Here is a 24,149-nt window from a genome sequence, read left to right as displayed (position 1 = left end):
TCACAGAAACTGTCTGCATTTACTACCAGCCTCCTTTATTAGGATTGTGGGTTAGAATCCATTCAGATGGAAGCAGACTCCCCTGGCTATCTTATGTTTTTGGTCTGTATGGTCTTCTGGTCTTTCAATTATGGACAGCCTCTCCCATAAGCGACTCTCAATGTTTTTAATGTCAATTTACCCCTTCTCAACGATCCTTTTTGCTTTCAGATGACTGGACAGGTACTCTGGGGACAGCATAATATTGTGGATTCCCGTTTCAGAGTACTTCCTATGTTTTCTTGTGGTTTCGTTTCCATATAAAAAGTACTCATGAGTAAAGCATGCACTGATAGCCCCTCCTGCCCAACTGTAATTCTCCCATTAAAATTAAATGTTAATGTTATCCCAACATCATAAGCATTGTTTTTCTCTTCTCCCAGTAAAACAGGACCTAAAAACCCTCACACCACCAAGTCGATTCTAACTCATAGCAACCCAATAGGGCAAGGAGGAACTCCTGTGAGTTTCCAAGACTGGGATATTTTACAGGCGTAGAATGCCTGGTATCTCTCCCATCCAGCAGGATAGTTGTTTTAAATTCCCTGCTGGCGTGTGCAGTCATTTGAGGCATCCTCATTTTGTACAAAAGATCTACCACTCCAAACAACCACCACCAAGTGAAATCCAACTCACAGCGACCCCTAGCGAAGAGTCAGACTGCCCCTGTGCAGTTCAGAGGCTACACATCTGTGTGGAGGTAGAACACTTCCTTTTCCCCCAGCAAAGCAGCTGGTAGTTTCAAACCACTGACCTGGCAGTTAACAGCCCAACACGCCGCCACTACGCTGCCAGGGCTCCTTTAGGACTAAAGAGAGATTGGTTGTTGAGTGTGACTGATCTTTGGATGCGTGCCAGAGGAGCGCACCGCATTCCTCTCGGGGTTCCACACCGGTTATTTAGATCCTCTAGCACATTGTTTTCCAGATGGTAACCTTTCTTCTTCTTCTTTTTCCATTGTGCAGAGAAAGCATTCTCCTTTTACCCGCAGGGTGGCTACAGGCGTGCCTGCATCCACGGAGGTGGTTTGACTGCCTTTAAGAGTCGGTGGGCAAGCCTGGCCTCTATAGTGTTCTGTGTGTCTCAGTAACGGCAATACAAAGCTGACTCTTGGCTCTTTACCCACCCCCCCCCTCCAAGTTTAATGTTTCTCTTTAAGACCTCTGTTCTCAAATTACAGCTGTCTGGTTCATTTTTCGTTAATAATCCTTATTTTAATGTTCAGTTATTATTTGTAAGTGTAAGCGTTTACACGTTTGATGTACGGTATATGCCAAAATACCTGTGGCAAGTCGAGACGCGGTGCGGGGAGGCCAGGGGCCCCCATCTGAATCTAAGCTGGGGGTGAACTAAAACCTACGAAACTTGAGATCGGCATGCCTAATTGCCTAAAAGAAGCTCCACCAGGAGAGGTGCGGTACAGGAGCTTGTTGATCTTCTTTTTCTTTGATAATTCAAAAGGATTCGCGAGAACTATGCGAGGGGGGCTTCTTGCTTAGATTCTTGAAATGTGATCACGGAGCACAATTGTCATTTGGCCCATGCCCAGAAAGACACATCTTTGCATGAGGCACCTGGACATATGGGGCAGGTCTGGTAGAATCAGCTAATTAACAATACCGGCTTAAACAGGCACCTCATCTGGCGATGCAGTTAGTTGCCTGATGGTGCTCAGCAGGCTTCGGTAGTGCTTTTTCTTTTTCCATCCTAATGGTGTGCTGCCCACCTAATTTTGCCTTATTGTCAGTCACTACTTACCGCAGCTTGGGGCCCTCCCAGGAGGCTAAATTATTATCAGAGGATTAGGGAGAGGTAGCCTTGCAGCTCTGACATTTCTGATTACTTGTCTATGCCAGAACACTAATTAGCTGTGACTAATTAAGAAAAATGTCCCTGCCATGGAAAGCCATTTAAAAGAACTGGGAAGGAGAGAAGCAATTCAAAAGCTGAGCAGTACTCAGGTTCACCAGCGCCTTAGCTCACCTTTAATTGTGCTCCGAATGTTAAAAATAAAAAAAGAAAGAGGTTTGGGGGTTGGGGGGTGGAAATCCCACATGCTAACTGATCAGAGGTTTCTCTGCTTGAATTGGGGGAGGAGCAGATTGTGGATCCCCCAAGCTCTCTTCGCACCGGCAAAGTTGTCTTTGATGCGTGGAGGGTGGAAAAACTTTCATTGAAAGTGAGACATTTTCCCAAACACCCAGTAATTCAAATGCACGCTTGTGAGTCACCCACCCCTAAGGCAGCAACAGTGACTTTGCCTGAAGAAATTAGAGCCCTTGCCTGGTCTCCTGAGTGTTTGGATCAAAGATCCGCAGTAATGATTCCAGAGCCTTGCGCTGAGCATCTGGGGAAGTTCTTGCCTGTGAATTCCAGACTGCCATCGTCCACCTTTAAGACGGTCTGGAAATTCTGACTCCTCGCCTGGGCTGTCTCCACGGTGAGCGCGCTCCAAGGCATGCCTGCGCTGCCACTGGTCGCCAGTGACTTATTAATGGGAAAGCCCAGGAGAAGGAGATTGGCTTCCTGGGAGGCCAGCGCTCTGGCAAGTGGAGCGAGGGAGCGGTTGACCAGTGCTGTGTTTTCACAGATGTGACAGCGGACTCCTCCTCCTCTTCTTCCTCCTCCTCCTCCTCCTCTTCTTCTTCCTCCTCCTCCTCTTCTTCCTCCTCCCCCTCCTCCCCCTCCTCCTCTTCCTTCTCTTCAGCCCTGGTCCCAACAGCAAATGACAAGCACACCTTAGCCTTGAAGCTATTTTCCACTTTGGGTGCTTGCTCCGCTCCCTGCAGCCTCCCCCACGGGCAGCCTTCCTGGCAGCCCCCTGGGCAGGGGTGGCACCACTCAGAAATGACTTCAGCCATGACAGCCAGGGCGCTGCTTCCCCGTCCAGATGTTTGACCAAAAGAAATTGGTTAAAAGGCAGCTATGATGGCAAAGCTGGGCATTGGACGTGCCGATTGAGCGCAGTGTGAGGAGGGCACGGAAAAGCACCTTTTCCTAGCCGCATGCCAACACCTAAACCCCCAGGGGCTCAGGCCAGCCCCAGGCGGGGAGGCAGACCCCACCTACCTCACTGACAGGCTTCACACAGGCAAAGGGCTTTGTTTGAAAGCACGCTCAGTTCTACCCCGACCTCGCCACAATTCTTCACACTGCTTTTCAAATCCACGGAGAACAAAAAACCCAGGTCCTCCGTATCCTCTAGGGAAGAATCCTTCCTGTATATGAAGACTGTTATTAAGGCGCCTGTCATCCCTGTCTACCGCGGGATAAATAATCCCTATTTGTTGAACTTCTCTCCGTGAGCCCCGTTTCTAGCCCTGTAATCATCTTTGTGACCGTCCTTTGAAACCTCGCAAAGTGTTCTTCGTCATGCCCGGGTTTAGAGTCGGGAGTCGGATAGGGTGTTTGAATGTGGCTGAACAAGATTCTTTCCAGCCCTATTCGGACCTCTGCATTCTCACACACCCTGCGCTCAGACTGGTGGCTCACTGCGCCTTTAGAAGCCTGTTCCCATACGTTCCCCATCGTTGCTGCTCTTCCTCTAGTTTGCTGCCTCCCTGATACGCAAATAACGTGTGTTTCTCGGCGGGGACTGTTCGCTGGGCTGGCATTTTGGATGCCTGCTGTCTATATAACATAGGCACGCCGTTCATTACTGTGGGCGAGGCGTGGAGGCGTATGTTGGGATTGAGAGAATAGGCCTTGGTTTTGTCCCCTGTCGTTTTGTTGTTGTTGTTTAACTGACTGCCATCAAGTCAATGCCAACTCGCAGCGACCCTGTAGGACAGGGTAGTCCCAGCCCTGTGAGTTTCTGAGACTGTCACTGTTCATAGGTGTACAGAGTCACAACTTTCTCCTGTGGTTTCGAACTGCTGACCCTACAAGTTAGACTGCAACCCAACTTGAACCACTACACCACCAGGTCTCCCTCCATCATCACTAGATAGCTCAATTGCCTTGACTCGGGGACTCCTGATTCCAACAGGAAATGGAAACTCCTGTATTTAATCATGTGTTCCTCCAACCAATACTTGGCATGTCCTAAAAGCTGCACACTGTGAGGAGCACGGCGATACCAGGTTAAAGAAGAGCTCACCCACTTGCTAAGAGAGCTCACAGCCCGATGGCCTGCTTTCTACCCACGTCTTTTTGAGACAGTTGTTGCCTTCCATGAAAAACAAGTCCCCTTTCTTTCCAATCTGCAGGATTAAAAAATATATAACTGAAATGGTTTTTCCAAATACAAATCCTATAGAAAATTTAAAAATCTCTTTTAATTTAGAGATGAGTGCTTATCCAGAAAATGCATTTCTTTTTCACCTCCCTCCCTTTTATTTTTCTCACATGGATGGTTTGGAACTTGCCCAGAGTTGCAGCCAGAGTGACAGCTCTTGAGCTGTAACGGCACGGCTGTGCTCAGGAGTGGCGTGCACGCCATCGCTCTCCACCCTCCTAGGTTTTCTGCTCAAAAGCTGGGCCCAGGAGAGCTCGTGTTCCCTCAGAGAGAAGCTGGCATTGACACAGTAATTCGATTTTCCAGCCTTTCCTTTAAAAGCCTACAAGCCAACAAGTAGAAGATGCCCAGGACATGTTGCTTAAGGGTGAGAAGGCACAGCCAGCACTGCCCAGCCAAAGCACCACTGATGCCGCTGGGAGCCCCACCGAGCGGGTACCAACCCCCCTGAGGGTGTGCTGCTGAGCTAGCTCTCCACAGCGATGAGAGCTTGTACAGAGACAGTCCCAAAACTGGCACGCAGGCATCTGAGCAAGTCTCGTGTTATCCTGCTTTTGTACACCTTACAAGTGTATAAAATTCTACATTTCCTGTTCTCTCTCCTTTATTCCTGTGTCACCGACAGTCGTATTAGCCTGCCATCTTTGAACATGCATGTTATTTCTGCAGTAGATCTTTCCAGCCACGTGCAACCGCTTACTCTTCTGTGATGGCTACAACTTTCCCATCTGTAGCAGTGATTTTCTTTCAGTGGAACGTGTGATCCAGTCAATCAGGAATCCGATATTGCTCTCTGTCTCTTTCTACTGAGACGCTGTCCTGCTACCATACAAAAGGACTTCAAAACGTTCATAGAAAACAGTTCATTATCTTTGTCCCATTTTCCCACAAACTATCTGAAGCCCCTTTGTGTCTGTGTGAGTGTTTATGTACACATATACAGTTATGTATCCGACACATTATATATGCACATGGTATTGTTAACACCTAGATTTTAGAAGCACTCAATCCTTCAACAAATATAAGTATGCACTGCATTCTAGGTGCCAGACATACTAAGAGGTAAAATATCAATAAAAACCAGACTCGGTTTCTGACTGCTGCTGAGAATCATGACTTATTGAAGCAGGTTGTTGTGGGTGGTAGTGAGACTATGCAAAGCAACAGATAGACCCATTTAACCATTTCCCCATGTACAATTCAGTGTCCTTAATTGCTTCCTTGGTTAAGCAGCATTTCTTACCCCGCTTTGCTGCCTTGCCCCTCCTCGTTGCCATGACATCACTGCCCCCAACACTCCTGGCTGGTCTTTCAAGTTGCCCTTACCACGTTGGTCCCATGCAGCAGATAGTTTATAAAAGAGCAGGGTGCACAAGGCAGACATGTTTAACTAATGCAACTAAACTATTATTTGGTTTTAAGAAGAATTTAGGGGATATATTTTATTTAATACCTAAGGATTATATCGGGGCCACAGTTTCAGAGATGTGTGCAGCCTCTGGCTCCAGAAAGTCTGGAGTCCATGAGAATTTGAAATTCTGTTCTACATTTTCTCCCTTTTGATCAGGGGTTCTTCTAGAGAATGCACCATGTTTCTGTAGACAGGAATACTAGGAAGGGTTGGACTGCTAACTGCCAGGTAGGTGGTTCAAGCCCACCAGTCATTTCATTGGAATCAGATGAGGCTGTTTCCTTAAAGATTTACAGTCATGGAAACCCTCGAGAGGATTGCAAGGAATCAGGTCACCTCAATAGCAGTCGGTTTGGGGTGGTTTGGAGCACACATTCTAGAAGCATAGAATATGGACATGCTTGATTCCACCCCTTCACTTCATAGCAGAGCTGATAGTTGAATCGAATCTTAAGGGCTTCTGTGAATCTGTGAGGGAAGTAAAGCTGAGAACAGAGTCCAGAGAGAGGAGCTAACACCCAGAAACTAGGGCTACAGAGTTGCAGCTTCCAGGTATTCAGTTTGCTGAAAATGGTACCTGAGGGATGGGGTAGACCCTGAGTCACCGAGGAGGAAGGAAACTAACCATGTTCTTCAGTCCTTACAGGATTGTTGCGAAGGCATTTTGGAAGTGTTGCTCTCCATTTTAATAAGGAAAGTGATGCAGGAAGACCTGGTAGCTTCTTATTCCCGTACATAGGGTTCATCTGCAAAATAACACATGTCACTCAATAGCAGATCCATGAGTCTTGAAGGTTTTATTTCCCCTTATTATTGGCTTGGCATGACTTCCGGACCAAGAATTTTTTTATCCAGCATTCAAAGTGAATCTGGCCATTTGAAAAGGTCTCATGTAGCATTCCCAATCATGAGGACCACACCTGAGTTGACCACTCAGCTCCGCCAAACCATCCATGGGCTATTTCAAGAAAAATAGCAACCCAGTCATTTGGAGGTGTGGGGGTGTGGGGGGGGGGACAACAGATGATCTGAAACATTCATGTTGCCACCACTTGTGTTCTTAGTACAGGAGAAGATGTATTGAATAAGGGGTACTTGCCTACCTGACAATGAATGCCATAGAAAAATCTAGTTTCATGTCTCTGTGTAGCAGAGAAGTTAGTTAGTCTAACATTACTTTTAAGACATTTGGGGAATGAAAGAAAACATGGGTTAGTGAAGTCGCAGTGCACAGAAAACAGGCCGGGCAGTTTCCAATGGTCAGTGTGCTTAGTGGCTAACTGAAAGTTAGAACTCGCCAACCAGCCACCTCGGAGGAGAAAGATGGGGCGATCTGCTTCCACACAGTACAGCCTTGGAAACCCAGTGAGGCCGTTCTCCTTCATGCTGTAAGGTCGCTATGAGTGAGAATTTACTTGAAAGCCTGGATATCCCCTTACAGAAAAGTCTCTGGAAGGAGACGAGCCAGTCAGGGTGCAGTGTACCAACGAGGAAGCATACAACTTTCCTCTAGTTCTTGAATGCTTCCTCTCCCCTCCCCCTCCACCCCCATTATCATGATCCCAATTCTACCTTACAAATCTGGCTAGACTAGAGGATGTACTCGGGTACAGATAGGAACTGGAAACACAGGGAATCCAGGATGGATGATCCCTTTAGGACCAGTGCCAAGAGTGGTGATACTGGGAGGGTGAAGGCAGGGTGGAGTGGAAAGGGGGAACTGATTATAAGGATCTACATATAACCTCCTCCTTGGGAGACGGACAACAGAAAAGTGGGTGATGGGAGATGTCGGACAGTGTAAGATATGACAAAATAATAATTTATAAAGTATCAAGGGTTCATGAGGGAGGGGACAGCAGGGAGGGAGGGGACAGCAGGGAGGGAGGGGGAATATGAGCTGATGCCAAGGGCTTAAGCGGAGAACAAATGTTTTGAGAATGATGAGGGCAACGAATGTACAAATGTGCTTTACACAATTGATGTATGTATGGATTGTGATAAGAGTTGTATGAGCCCCCAATAAAACGATTTTTGAAAAATTCACTTGACAGCAACAGGTTTATCCTGTTACATAACAGAAGAGAATCCAATTCATCTGAAAATCCATTAACTGGTCTGGGCATTTTTTTTTTCAAAGGAAAAATATGGAACTACAAAGATAAGTTTTTTTCTTCCCAGAATTTAACAAGCATTTTTAAGCACCTCCTGTACACCAATCCTCCTGTACACCATTGACATTTTCTCTTTTTTAGCTGACATCATAGTGCTTCTGAGCAGTCATTTGTAGACTCATTCATAGAGTTAACCAATTAAAACTGCTCCTGTAAATGAACTTCTTGAACACAGAAGAAAAAGGACATGACTCAGGTTTTTCTCTGGACTGTGGTTTAGAGAAATAATAAACAAAGTTATGTATACAGATTGAGTTTCTCTGTGGTTGAACCAAGAGGCACCTTGGTAGCATAATGGTTACACATTGGGCTGCTAACCACAAGGTCAGCAGTTCAAAACCGCCAGCTGCTCCAAGGGAGCAGAATGATGCTCTCTCCTCCCCATAAAGATTCACAGCCCTGGAAACCCACAGTGGCAGTTCCCCCCTGTCCTGCAGGGTCACTATGCGTCAGAATGGATTAGATAGCAGTGAATTTGGTTTGGGGTTATGGATGAACCAAGGAGTCCTGGTGGATCCCCAGTTGGGCTGCTAAGCCCAGGTCAGTGATTCAAATGCATCAGTTACTCCGCAGGAGAAAGGGGAGGCTGTTTGCTTCTATTACAATTTACAATGTGAAGCAGTTCTGGGAGTTGAAACCAACTTGGTGGCAGTATTGCTTGGTTATAGTGACATCCTTTCCAATATTCTTAAGCATTAAGGAGTTAAGAAAAGAGAAGGGGAAAAAAGGCAACACTGCTGTAGAATCGATTGCAACTCATGGCGACCTTATAAGATAGACTAAAACTGCTTCTAAGGGATTCTAAAGCTTTAAATCTTCATAGCAGCATTCTCAACTGGGGGAGGAGGGGGCGAACGACCCTTTCACAAGGGTCACCCAATGCAGAACAGTAGCAAAATGACAGTGATGAAGTAGCAATGAAAATAATGTTATGATTGGGGTTGCCACCACATGAGGAACTGTATGAAAGTATAGCGGCACAAGGGGAGTTGAGAACCACTGCTTTGTAGGATCTGATAGCCTGACCTTTTCTAAGGAGCAGCTGGTGGACCTGAGTCACTGGTTTTGCCTACTGTATAACCCACTATGCCACCCGGGCTCCGTATTATGGCTTGAAGCAACCATACAAAGAATCTAAGGAAGGGGGGCAAGTAAGAGATGCAGAACCTAGCAGCCGTTTGACAGTTATCCTAACCGAGGCTCTGGGTCCTCAAAGAATATACCAAAGGGATAGTCAATATCTCTGGTTTTTGTAAATGTGGATGACTTATTTGAAACGATTAATAAACATCTCCCATGTTGCCTACAACCGTGTGGGAGGAGGAGGGCCAGTAGCTAACAGGGACGAGTGATGCACTGGCAAAAAACATCACCACCCTTCATGACTCAGAAATGTTGCTGAAAGAAAAGAAGCCCAGGCTATTTTTTTAAGTGGAAATGGAAAAACCTGCCACTCTTTATATAACCTTGATTAAATGATTGCTTAACCTTAATCTCAAGTTTAGATTCTAAACTGTTATCTACATATTGAACTCAGTTTCCACTCTGGCAAAATAAAACCTACCTCATCCAGGTGGTTGTAAGAAATCAGTGAAATTTTAATTGACCCCTTGAGATCCCCATGAAGGATCAAGAATTTTGCTGATTTTTGTATCAACAGAATTCAGCACAATAATGAGAGGAATAGAATAAATGGCACCTTCATTGTAAATGTATTCGTTCTCTGTGATAATGTATGGTTTCATTTTTATAGTATGTATCTATTTCATCAAGAGACAAAAGGAATCCATTTTGAAAAGCCAAAAAGATACATTAGAAAGTTCTAGAACTCCAGGTATGCATTTGCCTTACTCTGGAAGAATAGTGCTGCATGTAAAACCCATGTGGAAAGAAACGAATGACAATTTGCCTTTCCTTTCAGTTCATGTTTGCAAGATCCACGACTCTCTTCGTCTCTGCCAAACTTGTTGCATTGCTGTAGAGCATAGATTCTTGTTCTTTAAAAGCGAGATTAAAAAAAATTTTTTTAAGCGAGATTCATCATCTAGCCCTCATCTGACAGACGAGAAAACAGGTGCTTACACACATCAAGGGCTCAGTCCAGCAAAGAGTTAATCGTGAGGCAGACCAGCACCACCTGCCTTCCCGCTTCTTTCTGCATTCACATTCTCTGGTGTGTGGACGGAGAGCCAGCCCGCCTGCCCTGTCTACTTGAGAGTCTCTCCACCGTGAACGGCTTTGGGGCTAGCTGAGAATGCTGATGGGTATAGGTTTGAACACTTGCTGTATTTTCAAGCATTAACATGCTGACTTCAGGGGCTCCCTACATGTAGCCCTGATACCATCTCAGACCAGCAAACACACTCTTAGATGTTCAAAATGCTTGTGCTTCCTAAATCTGTTTTTGGACACAAGTGTGATCATTTCCGTGGGATGCCTGACTAGAGAGGGGAAACTCGGTTCAATGCATCCCATTGCCAGTCGGCATAAAATCTGCATTCTGGCATTTGGGAACAGTAAGCGAGTGAAATGGGTGCCGTGAATTTAGTGAGCTCAGGGCTGTACCGGTGTCAAACACCTGCTCCAAGACCAAGTGTCTCTCTTTGATGGTGGATAAGCCCAGGGGAAATGGCAGGACATTGACGTTTCACAATGTCTCCTCCCTCGCCAAAGCTATTTTATCCTGCTGAGCACTGACTTATGTCTATCAAGCTTACCCAAACTTTCTGTGTTTGAAACTGGAAATGGTCTGCTCATTCAATTCAACCTAACAGCGCAAAGGGGCGGGCTTGCCGAAGGCTGCTGTTGAAATAAACGCCGAAAGAAGTTAGCATTCAAGCACTGCAAATGTAGCCCTTCCCGGTCTTGGTCCTAAAAAGATGTACCATTTATTGGCTTTGGGGTTGTTTTGGCTTCTTTTGTTTGGGTTTGGGTTGCAGTGGGCCCCTGCCGAGTGAAGCAGAACTCCAGAGAGACGCAAAGAGCTTAACTAGTGGCCCTCATTCTTAGTAACAAAAAGTTAACAGTTTGGGTAGAAAATCTATCACCCATCAGTTCTCCTGCCAAGGGGCTGTTTGAGCCTTGGCACCATCAGCAGGAAAGGCCTGCTGGCAGAATGCATTCGCTTGTGACAGCCCCATAGCTCAGCCCTGGGGCGTCCGGGATCCAGATTTAGGCACCTCAGCGGCTGAGGGGCTCCGGGCATTGTGCATCAGTCCGCATTGAGACCTCATTGCATGCGGCCAGCAGCTGGACTTTCTTCTTCGGCGGCGTCGTCTTTTAATAAAACTTCCAAAATAACCATGAAGTGCTTGTTTTCAGGCGAGAAGTGTTATATTTAATGGAATCATCCTCAAAATGTCATACATTAGGCCGGATGGGGAATTGTGACTATTTCATATATTTGTTTTGCATTGCCCCTCATCAGCGGCAGCCTGAAATTCCTTAACTACTTCTCTTTAACTTGCAAAGAAAGCACGGTATGTTGCTAAATCTCTTTTCAGCAGCACCGCGGAGGAACAACTTTAATCCTTGTTAGAAAATTGCCCCGTCTGGGCCTGACAAAGAGCTCATGCTTGCTCCATTGTGAGCACTCCCAGCCCCAGCGCCGAGCCCTTTCCAGCTGCGGAGCAGGCAGCTCAGCTGCGCTATTTCGGAGAGGAGGTTTGTCAATTTCCATTGACAATGGCGAGAGTTTCGCAAGGCCTGTAGCAGAGCTGACACGGTTGGGGATCAATGCCAGCCATTCAGCCCGCACCCTCTTTCATTGCTTCGGTTTGTTAATTCAAGACTAAAGGTCCTCTGAGGGGGCTCAGGGTGTTGAAGGGGGCTGATGAACTGCGAGCCTCAGAGCGGCGGTGTGGCAATTTTCATAGTCAGTGGCACCTCCTGGCACTGAGGGAGCTGTGTCCTTGTTGACCCTCTTGTTATTAAAAAATGCACAAGTGCTGCGCTTCTCAATATTTCAACACTCCTTCATTGTCAATACCACCTTCTGGGCCCTTCGGCTTGTTGCTTGCTCTAAAGATCTTCTTAGATTGGGTTTGAAAACTGCACCTTAAACACTAGATTAGACTGATGTTCTGTTTTCCGTGCTCCTGTTGATTTGTTGAACCTTCCCAGGGCTGGAAAGCAAGTAGCAGCTTGATGGGGAGACGGGCTGCTAATGTGATTTACCAGTCTACAGTCATGCACAATCCGTGCGAATAAATACAGGGGTCTCTCAGAGTCAGCCCGAGCCTTGCCTTCTCTTTTATTTGTGCTCTCAAGGAGCTGGCTCGGGAAAATGAACGGAGTAACGCATGCCCTTACAGGAGTTGAATGAACCACGAAAAGAAAAGACCACGTATTTCGTGGCGGTGGTAAAGCGGCAGGCGGCTGCTGTGGAGTGCTGTAGGCAGGGAGAGGGGGAAAGACGTCCACTGGATGCGGCTGGCTCGCGGCGGCGCTTTGTGCCTGTGCGCCCAAAGCCAGGAAGGAACGGTCCCGGGGCGCCCACCGAGCGGCTGCAGCCCCCCCCCCCCCCCTGTCCGGGGAACTGTGAAGGGACACCTAGGCTGTTTCAAGAAATTCGCTTTTCCAAAAGGAACCGATCCATCGTTCATGCCCATTTCAAATGCACTGCGCTTTCCCCCTTTTTAAATGGTGCTTGTTAAGGGGGCATGGGGACAATGAGGCCTGCCCATCTCTGGCTGTTTTTGTTTTGCTTTCATCTCTTGATGAAAAACTGGGACGGATAAGGCGTGGCACCTAAAAGACACAGCAGTCGGATAGCATTCGGAATAGGAAAGTGCAAGCTTTCTGCTTGATGCGTGGTGGCGTGTGTGTCACCAGGTTCCAGAAAGAAGCTGTCCTAGCAGGATTTCTCTGTCTCTCTTCTTGTTTGTTTTGGGGGTGGGTTTGGGTTGGGTTTGCTAGCCCTACATAGCTAGCTGGTAGCAGCATAAACTGAGCGGAGTGAAGCAAAGCTCCTGCTCTCCTTCCAGTATTTCCTTGATTCTGCTGAAAGAATCACCTAAAAATGGAGATTTTTTTTTTTGTCATGTAGGGTTTTTCATATTGAATGACTTGCTTGAATTCAAAGTAAGCCTCTGCATTTTAGTCAGTGGTACTTCTCGTGCCTCATGCCTGGACTCTGTCATTGCCTTTAGATCATTTGAGTCCCCAATGATTTTTCTCTGAAAGTATCCTCTTGGCGTCATGTTAATAGTGTCCGTGTTATGTTTGTTGTCCTCTTGATCATCCGTTAATCACTGGTGTCATTTAAATGTTGCAGTGAGAAGAAATTAAATTACCTTTAAAGCGTGGAAGGAAATTTTAAGGACAAAATTATATTTATATGTATGTATACATGTATATATGGAGTCATTGAAAGGACTCTTCTTTCCAGTAAATTCATAGCTTTACCATCTGTGTGTAGCATAACCGTACAATCTAACAGATGACCTAGCTAGCATCTTATGCGACAGTGTTGTCTTCCTCCTCGGCCCCAAAGAAAACTCCATCATCTCGTTCAGAAAGACTGTCACTTGAAGGCCCACATTGTAGCTTTCATATGACCCAGAGAGTGGTCAAAGGCAAAATCCACATGCCTGACCACAAATCCCTGTGGGGTTTTTTTCCTGTTGTAAAATTGAGCTCAGCAAGGTGAAACTGCAATTTTTTTTTCTAAATTTGGAATACAGAATTTAAGTCATGGCAAAAGCTTAAGAGCCTGTGAGGGATTTTGTGATTTAACTGATCAGCACGAGTGTCGGATTCAGTAGCTAGCTGTTTGGTCTCAGTGGCGTCTCACTTTAGAAAACTCATCAATTCTGATACTTTTAACACATCCTGGAAAAAGTATTCATTCATAAAGGAGCAAAGTTAGGTCCATGAGCAACATATTGTAAACCTCTGCAGTTTTTCAAAAGCCTGCCTTTCAAAAGCTTGACGTTCTCATCTGCCCCGGGATGCGCTGTTTTGTAAATCAGTCAGCCCTGCTAACTGGTTTATCTCATTTCTTGCACGTATGTTCAGCCTGCTAATACATGAATAGAAAATTGTGGGACAAGAAATGTGAAACTAATTTCTTTTCCACTTATACAGAAAATACCATCTCTTTATTACACTCAAGTTTATTAGGATGGTACGAATAAAATCAAGCCAGGAAGAATTTCAGACCTGATTCACTAGAAATGGTTCCTGGAAGTTGAGTTTTCTGTTGGGCAACAGGGAGGGATGGACACATGGGGTGTTCGGGTAGTTGGGGTTGTTGTTTGTCCTTCCTGTTTTTGAGTGCCTGGAAACATCACATGCTTGTGTGGGGGGGTGATCTGTATTGTCGCTTTGTGTACGAACAAGGCGCAAGTGCTGCCTCTCTTTCAAGGAGCAACTTCATTTCCTAAGGGCTTTCTAGACTTGGTTCTTTCTCACAGTTGTGTGAACTGGTGATATTATTGTCATGCTGCTACCTGAGCCTTGTCTCTCCAGCACACAGTCCCTGCATCTCTGGAAATGCCTCCACGAGTGACAGACTGTCCTCTTTTGAGTATCACAACACAGTGCCCTCCTCTCCGATGGCCAGCATAACATTCATTGCAAGAGAGAAGAATTTCAGCTTTTCCCTCAGGAGACTCAGAACGCACAGTGCAAACACAAATAGCTGCCAAAGAAAAAGGGCCCTTTTCATCCGTTGGCCTCACTTTTGGAATCCTTAGAAACCAGAAGAATTACAGTTTGAAGAGTTCCCTCCTAAGATCTCAATAAATCTTTATTATTACTTCCATTTAAAACATCTTGGTAAAAAATCAATCCATAAACATTAAAAATAAATACATAGGACACTTTGGTAAATACTTAAGAACAGTAGGTAAAGGTCTGATGAGGGAGCAGCCTTTTGTGAGCCTGGAGGGGGTGGGGATTTTTGTTTTGTTCTGTTTTAGCCATGGTACCTTTAAATTTTTATTCCTGCGAATCGACGAATGCCTCGTGCCATAAGGCATCTTTGATTGCCACACAACAAGCAGGTTAATAGGAAATTGTGCTTTGAAAATAATTCTCCCATTTTGTCCTGCTGTTTGGCAGGTCATTCAGCCCCCTAACATGTATTTAATACCCATTGTTACCTAGAAATTACAAAGCAGGTCACTGGCTGCAAAGTGCAAAAACACTGTTTCCCATGAATATGTTACAGCTGCAAGCCTGGGATGCTAATTCATGTAAAGAACAGTCTAGGTCGACTTAGGCAAACAGAGAGTTCTGTGAGCAGGAAATTGCAGCACTATTGACTTCAAGTGCTGATCTGCGGTCACTGCTGAGTGTTTCATTACCCTCTCATTACCAAATCTGCCCAACGAAGACTGCAGAGGTGGTTTTCTGTGTGTTGTTTTTCCTTTTTGTTCTCCTCCTTCCCACCCCCTCCCTTCTCTCCAGCAATGGTACAGCACGTCCATGAGAGTCATTTGCGCATGGCTGGCAGAGAGATTAGACCTCCAGCTTCATATTTACCAACTGAAGACACTCATCAAGATTGTGAAGGTAAACAAAATGTCTTGGGATGTGACTTGCCCACCAAGCTACGAAGAATGGTGGCAAGCTCTGGAGACGCAAGCAAACTGTATTTGGCGCGGCTGGGGGTGAAGACAGCGTTGTGCTCCTTGGCTTGGCTGACCAGCCATGGTTTGGGGTTGTTTCTTTCTGTTGTAGCTACAGTATTAAATGACCGCAACATTCTATCTTTGCATTTCACGAATTTCAAACGTGTACCTGGCAAGGGAGCACACCTTGAGATAAGGTCTATACACTATCGCCCATGCACCTGATTGTAGTAGGCCCCCAAGAATGATAGAAATGTTGTTGTTTTCCACAATGCACCTATTTCAGGTGGATAGGATCATGCATGCTTACAGGGCTTTTTTGAACTGCTTTTGCATGTAGAAGGGATTCAGTTATTTACTATATGAATTTTTAACTGCCTCAGTTTATGGCAAGCATACTCTCTTGCATGTGAGATATAATCAATCTGAGTATCAGAGACCATTCCAAACTACTGACTCAGAAGCCTTATCAGTAGCCCCCTGCCCCACCCAATGCTATTTTGCCTTTTGCCTTTCAAGAGAAAAGGCAATATCTTTATGTTGTATTGAGTGAGGAAAGGCTTTATAACTATATATTCATTCAAAGTAATATTTCATATGTATAGATTACACTGGGGGCACATTCACCCTAAATAGACCCAATTCTCAAGACAGATTCTACCTGAGGACTGGATAGATCTGAATGTCAGCTGTTATTTGTAACACAGGATCCTTACTTTCATTTTGATCAGCTTTATCAAGTAGTGGTGTATATGTAGGTATATACATGTACACACACACACACACACACACACACACACTAGTTCTTAGTGTGTCTTTCATGGTCAAACACCAGCATCACCTGGAAACATGTAGAAAATGCACATTATTGGTCCCCTCCCCACACTTACTAAATTAAAAGGGTGAGACCAAGCCACAAGCCATCCAGAAGATGTGACACCTGGGAATGCTGAGACCTAGGAGTGTCGTGGGGGACATGTGGCCAGGGCAGCAGTTAGAAGCCACCGGTCACTCCTCTGGACAAAGACGAGGATTCCCCATCCTCCTGGAAAGCTGTGCAGCCTCAGAATCCCCAGGAGCGGTTCTATCCCCCTACCCTGCCCTGTGTGGCCACTATGAGTCAAACTTGACTCACTGCCAGATGGCAAGCAGGCACTGTATTATATCATCAAAAGAATGTTTCTCTCCACAGTAAAATAGTTCCCATAATTCCCTTTGTTTCTCCAGTCAGGTGAGAGCGCGTAGTCTTCGGTGCCATAGACATACAAGTCATCACAGGTTAGAAAGGCCCGCGAGTAGCAAAGTGCCATTCTGAAGCTAGAAACGAGCAAATCCACTGAAACACAGCATTAGACCCAGGGTGTCGCAAGAATAGCAATCATGATTATCCATAAATAGCAAGTAGAATTATAGCCACCGATAACTTTTAATACTACAACTACACAGAATATTTCAATGGACAGAATACCTTTGATCCCAACCATTTCTTACCAGGTGCTATTTATTTTACAAAGAAACTGAAACCACAAAACGATGCATTCTCATTGAGCTTGGTTTCTGTGTTGCTTCTTCCTTGTTTCTACAAATGTGACTTGAAGAGCTGTCAAATGAAGTTTGTTTTTCATAAAAGGGACTCGGGATAAGCTGTGCTAGCCTCCTAAATATATACGTGTGATAAGGTTGCAGTCTGAGCTGTGACTAATGGTCACCTGGTTACCCTTAGGTCCAGCCACGTTTTCAAAGTAAGATCCACTGCATTCAAAATATGAAAAATTGCATGTTGAGTCAACTGATGTTAATAGTGATATGTTATTAAAGCTCTTAAACCCAAAAGCCAAACCCCTGGGCCTCTAGTATGACTCCTAATGGGCCTCACAGGGTCAGGTAGAACGGCCACCACGAGTGCCCACGGCTGTCATCTTTTCCAAAGCAGACTGCTGCATCTTTCTCTTGTGGAGCACCGATGCCTTTGAACTGCAGACCTTTTGGTTAGCAGCTGATGGTTTAACCACTGTGCTATCAGGTACCCTGGTCAAAGCTCTTCGTTTTTAGAATAGCTATCCGCATTTTTAAAAATATTAGTCCACTACTTTTCCACATGTCACCACAGTGAACCAAGCATTAGTGAATGTTGTATAAAAAAAATATGCTTATAAGTTAGACCATGCTATTTCCATTGGCCCCCTAAGCCAATCCCATTTTCTAGTTTTAATATATTTCTCATTGTAGTCATGACTGAGAAACATGAAATTGGATTTCATAAATATGTCTTGGCCCAGGTTTTAACTGGCACACTCTGGCCTCCAAGCTCAGCCAAAGTGTTCTTGGGCATTTAATCGAATCATAAGATACTTGTGAATCATTTAAAAGGATTGTTTTTCACAGTTAAAATCGCAGTAATGTAATAAATTAATGTTCTAATAATTTATTTTCTTCTTCTTAGAATAGAAACAGCCTTTTAACAAATTTCTTATGTCGAATCATCGTTCTTCAAATGCTGGGTGGCTTTGTTCATAATGATCATTTTCCCTTGAGTGTAGGAAGCCCCTGAGCAGCACCTCTATGGAACTGTGAAGGCTGCAATGTACTTCCATCCAAGTCACTCAGCCTTGGCCTGGAGGTGGCCAGGGGGCACTTACCAAAGAGGCAAACGCCTCACCTGTAGCATGGCGTGCTTACCATTCACAAGGCTTTGGTTGCCATTCTTCCATGTCCATGGAGACCCAGATGCCATCCAGATTTATATGACCAACAACTTTGTGCCATCAATACACATAGACACTCAATGGTTCATTCCTGGTGCACAAAAAAAAAAAAAGTGCCTGTAAGCTTTCCAAGGGAGAGTTAAGACAATGACGCTTCTGGTGAAGTTTTGACCTCAGAATGATTTATTTGGGGAGGGGAAGGGTAAGCATGGCTGTTCTCTATAGTGACCCTCTGATATTTAAAGGGAATTCTGTGGCTCCGGAGCCCTGGTGCCATATTGGTTAAGCTCTCGCTGCTAAGAGAAAGGTTGGGAGTTTGATCTCACCCAACAGCTCTGCACAAGAAAGACCTGAAGGTCTGTTTCCGTAAAGGGAACTAAGAAAACCCCCGTCAGGCAGTTCTGCTCTGTGACACACAATATCTCTAGGCGTCTGATCAACTCATCAGCACCCAAAACAAACCAACCCACTGCCTCTTTTGTTCAGAGAACAAAAAAAAAAAAAAAAGGGCATTGCCCTCTGGCAGGCTCTTTTATAAAGACTTAGAAGGACCCTTGATGTAAATGGTTGTGTTTTGGGCTGCTAACAACAAGTTCAACAGTTCAAGACCACCTACCACTCTGCGGGAGAAAGATGAGGTTTGCTACTCCCCTAAAGATGGGAAGTCTCAGAAACCCACAGGAGGCAGTTCCACCCTGCCCTAATTGGTCACTATGAGTCAGAATTGAACCCCTGACAGTAAATAAGCAGCCTTTGTGGCAGTTACAGAAGATATCTTCATTTCGATCACGTTTCTTTAAGTTCTGAAGAGAGAAAGGTATCTGTCGGGACCCCTGCCCTGAGGCTCACATCACTGGTTGCTGCTTGACATAAACTCAGGAAGCAGAGTTCTAATGGCATGGAAATTAGAAACCTTCCAGGACTTGAAATCCACCATGCAAATCGGCCCTGGACAATGTGTTCATCATTGAACTGTGGCTAAGGAAAGGCATTCCCCCAAAACAGGAACGTCTGACTCACTGAGTCAGTATGTATATCTCAGAGGCAGCATCTATTATTTGATACACTTGATATGCTTGTGGTCTAACTACAAGACTGTTCTAAGCTCGATCGCAAATCTCTACGCAGTTACTAGATGCACTTTGCAGAGCTGCCTCGCGGACTCTGGCGCAAATCATCGTGTGAGCCCGTGCCACCTTCCTCCTCAGACACGTAACAGTGTGGAGAGAGAGTGTGGGGGTGGTGGGACGTGCGTGCCATAAAATAAATTGTTAAAATTTCCATGATTGTACTTTTGATTTTTTAAGGGGAAGAAATAACTCTTCCCCTAAATTCCGCTTGTTAAAGATGGCCGTACGGTGTTCCTCAGCATTCCATTTATTTGGAGCAAGTAATGGGCACGACCCCAAATACTGTTAATTCACCACTATGAATTTTATTTCTAGCAAATTATTTTCCAAATACATATACATATATATTGTTCTTCCTTCATCCTACTGTTAACATACCACTTCTAAAAGTTGAACTGATTCTCCATGCGCCATTATAAGGTTGAAGGCAAAAGAAAGATAAAAATGTGGAAATCACCACTGCTCCCAGTCCCTCATGGTGGTTGGACTTTTTCCCACCCGTCTGTTCATGAAGGACAGGTGTGTTTATTGAGGGGATTAAAATGCTCTGCATTAGCACTTTCTATCTCAGGAGAAAGCACCTTCAGATCAGACATCTCCCCATGACGTTTCCCTGTTGAATGTCCAGCTCCAGTTATGGGAGTTGTGAGATTGGACCATGAAGGACCATCTTTCTGTCTTCTTCTGTGACTCCCCCCTCCCCTCCCCCGCCTCAACACCACCTATTTTAAATGCAAGCAAACCAAATGGCTACCCACAAACATTGAGAACAGAACTGGCAAATGGAGAAGTGCTGGCACGTTTGTGCCAGTTCACTGGTATCCACGATTCACAATTCTCAATCTTCACTGTAGAAGAATATTGGCAGATAAGGTCTTAGCAGGGCCTCCACAGAATGGATACTTTCGTTTATTCTTTGTTTCCTTATTTATCTAATTTGAGATTTTTTTCCCCTCTCCAACTTAAGAATTAGTAATAAAGACCTAAGGTTTATCTAGTCATTGAAAACCTTGTATATATATATATAAATTTTAAGTGATTATGAGGCAAAAGGTACAACTCTGAAGTGCCATGGGACTTTGTGTTTTGTGGGCATGTTTTTGCTGTTGCTTTTATTTTTCTAAACCAAGATGGAAACAAGATCTTTTTAGTAGTTGACAAATAATACCTCAGAGTATCTCATATAAACCTGTGTCTACAATGCAAACATGTAGACTCTACATGCAAACATGTGTTTACGTACCCATCTGTGGGAGCTTTTTGTCAGAGTTTGGCATGTCACATGCCAACAGAATCTCTAATGGAAAGATCAAAACTCATAGAGACCTTTGAGCCTAACCCGCACTGCCATGGAGTCAACACCAACTCAGAGTGACTGTATATGGGGCAGCGAGATTGTACCTCTTTATAGGAATACCCAGTCTTGTCGTTCTCCCACGGAGATGCTGGTGGATTGGAACTGCTCCCTCAGTAGTTAGAAACCCAGGGCTTAAGCCACAGCATCGCCAGTTACCCAGTAGTCCATATAAATAAAATATTATAATGCTTACAGATACTACGAGTGGGAATTTATCTTATTGAGAATAAGCTTAGAGCCTTTACTTCCCACATATCTCCCCCTAAAATAATATATATTTTTAAATGTAATCGATTTTCCATATAAAGGAAAGACTCTTCAATAGAAAAACTAAGCAGCTTTTGCACACAAAAAATGCACATATGCCTGTATTTTATGCTTTGGGTTATTCAAATAGTGAATTCTATGCAATAGTTAGAGGTGGGGGGTTTCCTGATTTGTCACCTGATAGCCATAATTTGATTCCGTCCCAGTGTTTGAAGAGTGCTATGCAAGGTCCCCTCTCTCCCTAGAAACATTCCACCAGGATGACTGCCAGGCACCTGAATCTAGTGGTAGATCATTGAGACAAATGCCGCCATTTTGACCAGCCAACTGAGTGCATGCACATTCATATTCGGCCTATCTCTGGACATATGTCAATCTACGTTATCTAAAGAAATTCTCTCCTCTCCCCAGAAAACCTATAGGGATTTCCGACTGCAGGGTGTGTTGGAAGGAACACTGAACAGTAAGACATACGACACTCTTCACAGACGATTGACCGTAGAGGAGGCCACGGCCTCGGTGTCGGAAGGAGGCGGCCTTCAGGGCATTACGATGAAAGACAGTGATGAAGAAGAAGGATGATCAGCACCGTGTGGAGGGGGACCTTGAGCTCGCGGATGTTATCCCCTGTCCTCATAGTTCCGTTTTTTGGTTTTGGCCAAATGTAAAAGCTTGTATTTCAACCCATGTTTTAAAAATGAAACCTAGAAGCCATGTGGGAAATGCCAAGTTTTTCATTTGTTTTTGGGGGGTTTTGTGTATATTTGGGGCTTGTTTTGCTTGGATAAGGTCACTCTCCTTTGTGTGGCTTCACCTAAACTGAGCTTTCGCGCTCTCTGCTCCTGGAACCTGAACAGGGTTGGATCTCCTTTCTTTCCAGTTTGTTCGCCCCTATAGTCACACCCATGTACCGTCCTGTGTGTAAAACGAGACCCGTATTCCTCATAGAACAACCTTGTGAGAAGAACCCACTTCCGATCACTCGGCCACCTGTATCGTATATCCTTGTTCCGATGGTGTGCGCCTTCCAGTTTCTAATGTATGTGCAAGCTTTGTTTCGTCGTTAATTTGCCATTGTTGGAATGTGTGTAAAACTTTAGCCTTGGTTCTCAGTACTCTGAGTGGGTCTGCGGATGTATTTCTGGCCTTCAAGGAGAGCCACACCCAAATGTAGACTAGACTTGCCGATGGGCTTGTGTCTTGTTCCCTCCTGAGCATACCTTCTTCCAAATGTACGCAATCCCAAGGTGTTGGGTAGTGAGTATGCTGCCATCGACAAACTACATTCTTCTACGTGTAACAGCTTGCAGGCAATAAAGATCTATTGGATCATGACCACTTCTGTATTTCTTAGACTTGTATCTATTTCGAGGCAGCCAGGGCCATTTTCCATGGTTCAAAGAGCCCAACTAGCTGCCTCTCTGGTGTTATTTTTGTTTGTCTGTCTTGTTTTATTTAGTTCTGTCTCATTCGAATGGGTAAAAAAATTTTTTACTTACTGTACAAACCCAAAAACTAAACCCAGTGCTGTTAACTCAATTCTGACCCTTAGTGATCCTACAGGACAGGATGGAACTTCCCCATAGTGTTTCTGAGGTCTTTCTGGAAACAGACTGCCTCTTCATTGCCCTGCTGAGCGACTGGTGAGTTCAAACCGCCAACCATTCAGTTAGCAGCCCAATGTATACACTACATAGCCAAGCTCCTTCTAGTAAACACACGTTTGGTAAAAGAGTTACAATGTTTCCATAAAGGTGGGGAATTTTGACTACGTAGTCACATAGTGTGCATCTTTATTGAACATGAATAATTCAGTCAGCAATGAGCAGCCATCTAGAAATCAAATGGCAGATGACATTAGACAAATCTCTAAAAGAGCTCTTTAAAACGTTAAAATGCAAACTTGTCACTGTGAGGACTAAGGTGGCACCTGACCCAAGGGGTGATTTTCCTTGCAAAAGCTGGACAATGAATAAGGAAGATCAAATTACAAAATATATGCGTCTGAATTAGGGTGTTGGCAAAGACTACTGGCTGTATACCAGGAACCTCCAAAGGGATGTAAAAGTCTGTTCTGGACGAAGTACAGCGAAAATACTCAGAAGCTGAAAGGATGAGATTTCATCTCACGTGCTTTAAGCGTGTTATTAAGAACAAGTGCCCAAGGGGATAACTGTATTAGAGGCTAAATTCTGAAGACTGCTTTAGAAGGCTCTGGATGACACTGGAAGCCCAAAACTGATCCACAGTTTCCCCATTCAGATTCAGCCTCAGATGGACCTTCTTGCTCTGGGAGTGCTTCGGAGGTTGGGTCGCTGCAGTCACAGGTCACATGATGACACCTTTCCCTGTGTTCTAATATGTTCAGCCCTGTTCGCAACTGAGCTTTGGCTTCCTTTCATTCTGCCGTTGCTCTTGGGCTGTTTGTGCTGTGCTGTGTTTTGGTTCTGTATGTTTTTCTGTGTGTGAAACCCAGCATAGGTGAAACTAGAGCGACAACGGAATTCATCGTTTCAAAGGGACATGGCAGGGGGGTGAGCAGTAAGTGGTGAGCTAACAAGGAGTCCAAGGAAGAGAAAATATCCTGGAATTGGGAGAGGAGATGGTTGCACAACTTTTACGAATGTTATTGAACTCTTGAACGATGTGAATTGTATGTCAGTGAAATTGTTAAAAAATCAATAAAAGAATTTTTTTAAGGGAGAACAGTGCCTGGAGAAAAACATCATGACTGATGGAATTGAGGGTAATCGGAAAACAGGAAGACTCTCAAAAAATGAGTTGACACAGTGGCTATCCTACCTGGGCTCCAACAGCAGTGATTGAGAGCCTGAGAGAGGGCTGGGGGCAGAGTCCGGGTCCCAGGGTTCAGACCAGACACCCAACAAGAAGAGTGAGTAAGGGGAACGAATCACAAACTCTCTTAGTTCTTGAGAAATAAGCATTGATGTGATTAGTTACTATGAAGCTTTTTAGATACGGTGGCTAAGCAAGTAGCTGCTAACTGAAAGGGGCAGTCATTCAAGCTAACCGGTAGTGCTGCGGAAGAAAGAAGTGGCAGGCTGTTTACAGGAAGATGCACAATCCTGAAACTCTTCAGGGGCCCAGTCTGTCCTCTCGTGTAGAGTCGGCATGATGGGGATGGGTTTGCCTTTCCGTGTTGTTTCACTTGTATGCGTTACCATTCGTTATTTTTTCCTGCTAGAATTTTGAAAGATAATAGTATTGGGCCTGACATTTGCTCGATGAATT

At 44.8% G+C, this 24,149-nt stretch overlaps 1 protein-coding gene across 15 annotated transcripts in view; it reads left to right on the top strand.

Annotated features, from left to right (window-relative positions):
* The window catches only part of CADPS2 (calcium dependent secretion activator 2), a 520,508-nt gene extending 498,919 nt beyond the window's left edge, over nt 1-21,589 (top strand). For all 15 annotated transcript variants that reach the window (XM_075557705.1, XM_075557702.1, XM_075557700.1 and 12 more), the window contains 2 exons: nt 15,275-15,379; nt 21,309-21,589. In XM_075557705.1, the coding sequence (XP_075413820.1) occupies nt 15,275-15,379; nt 21,309-21,479 (276 nt within the window). In that variant the 3' untranslated portion in view covers nt 21,480-21,589. The remainder of the gene's footprint in view (nt 1-15,274; nt 15,380-21,308) is intronic.
* Nucleotides 21,590-24,149: the final 2,560 nt, after the last annotated feature.

The sequence above is a fragment of the Tenrec ecaudatus genome, chromosome 9 (assembly GCF_050624435.1).
Source record: "Tenrec ecaudatus isolate mTenEca1 chromosome 9, mTenEca1.hap1, whole genome shotgun sequence".
Taxonomy (NCBI): domain Eukaryota; kingdom Metazoa; phylum Chordata; class Mammalia; order Afrosoricida; family Tenrecidae; genus Tenrec; species Tenrec ecaudatus.
The sequence above is the reverse complement of the archived record's forward strand: the minus strand, read 5'-3'. Positions and strand labels throughout refer to the sequence as shown.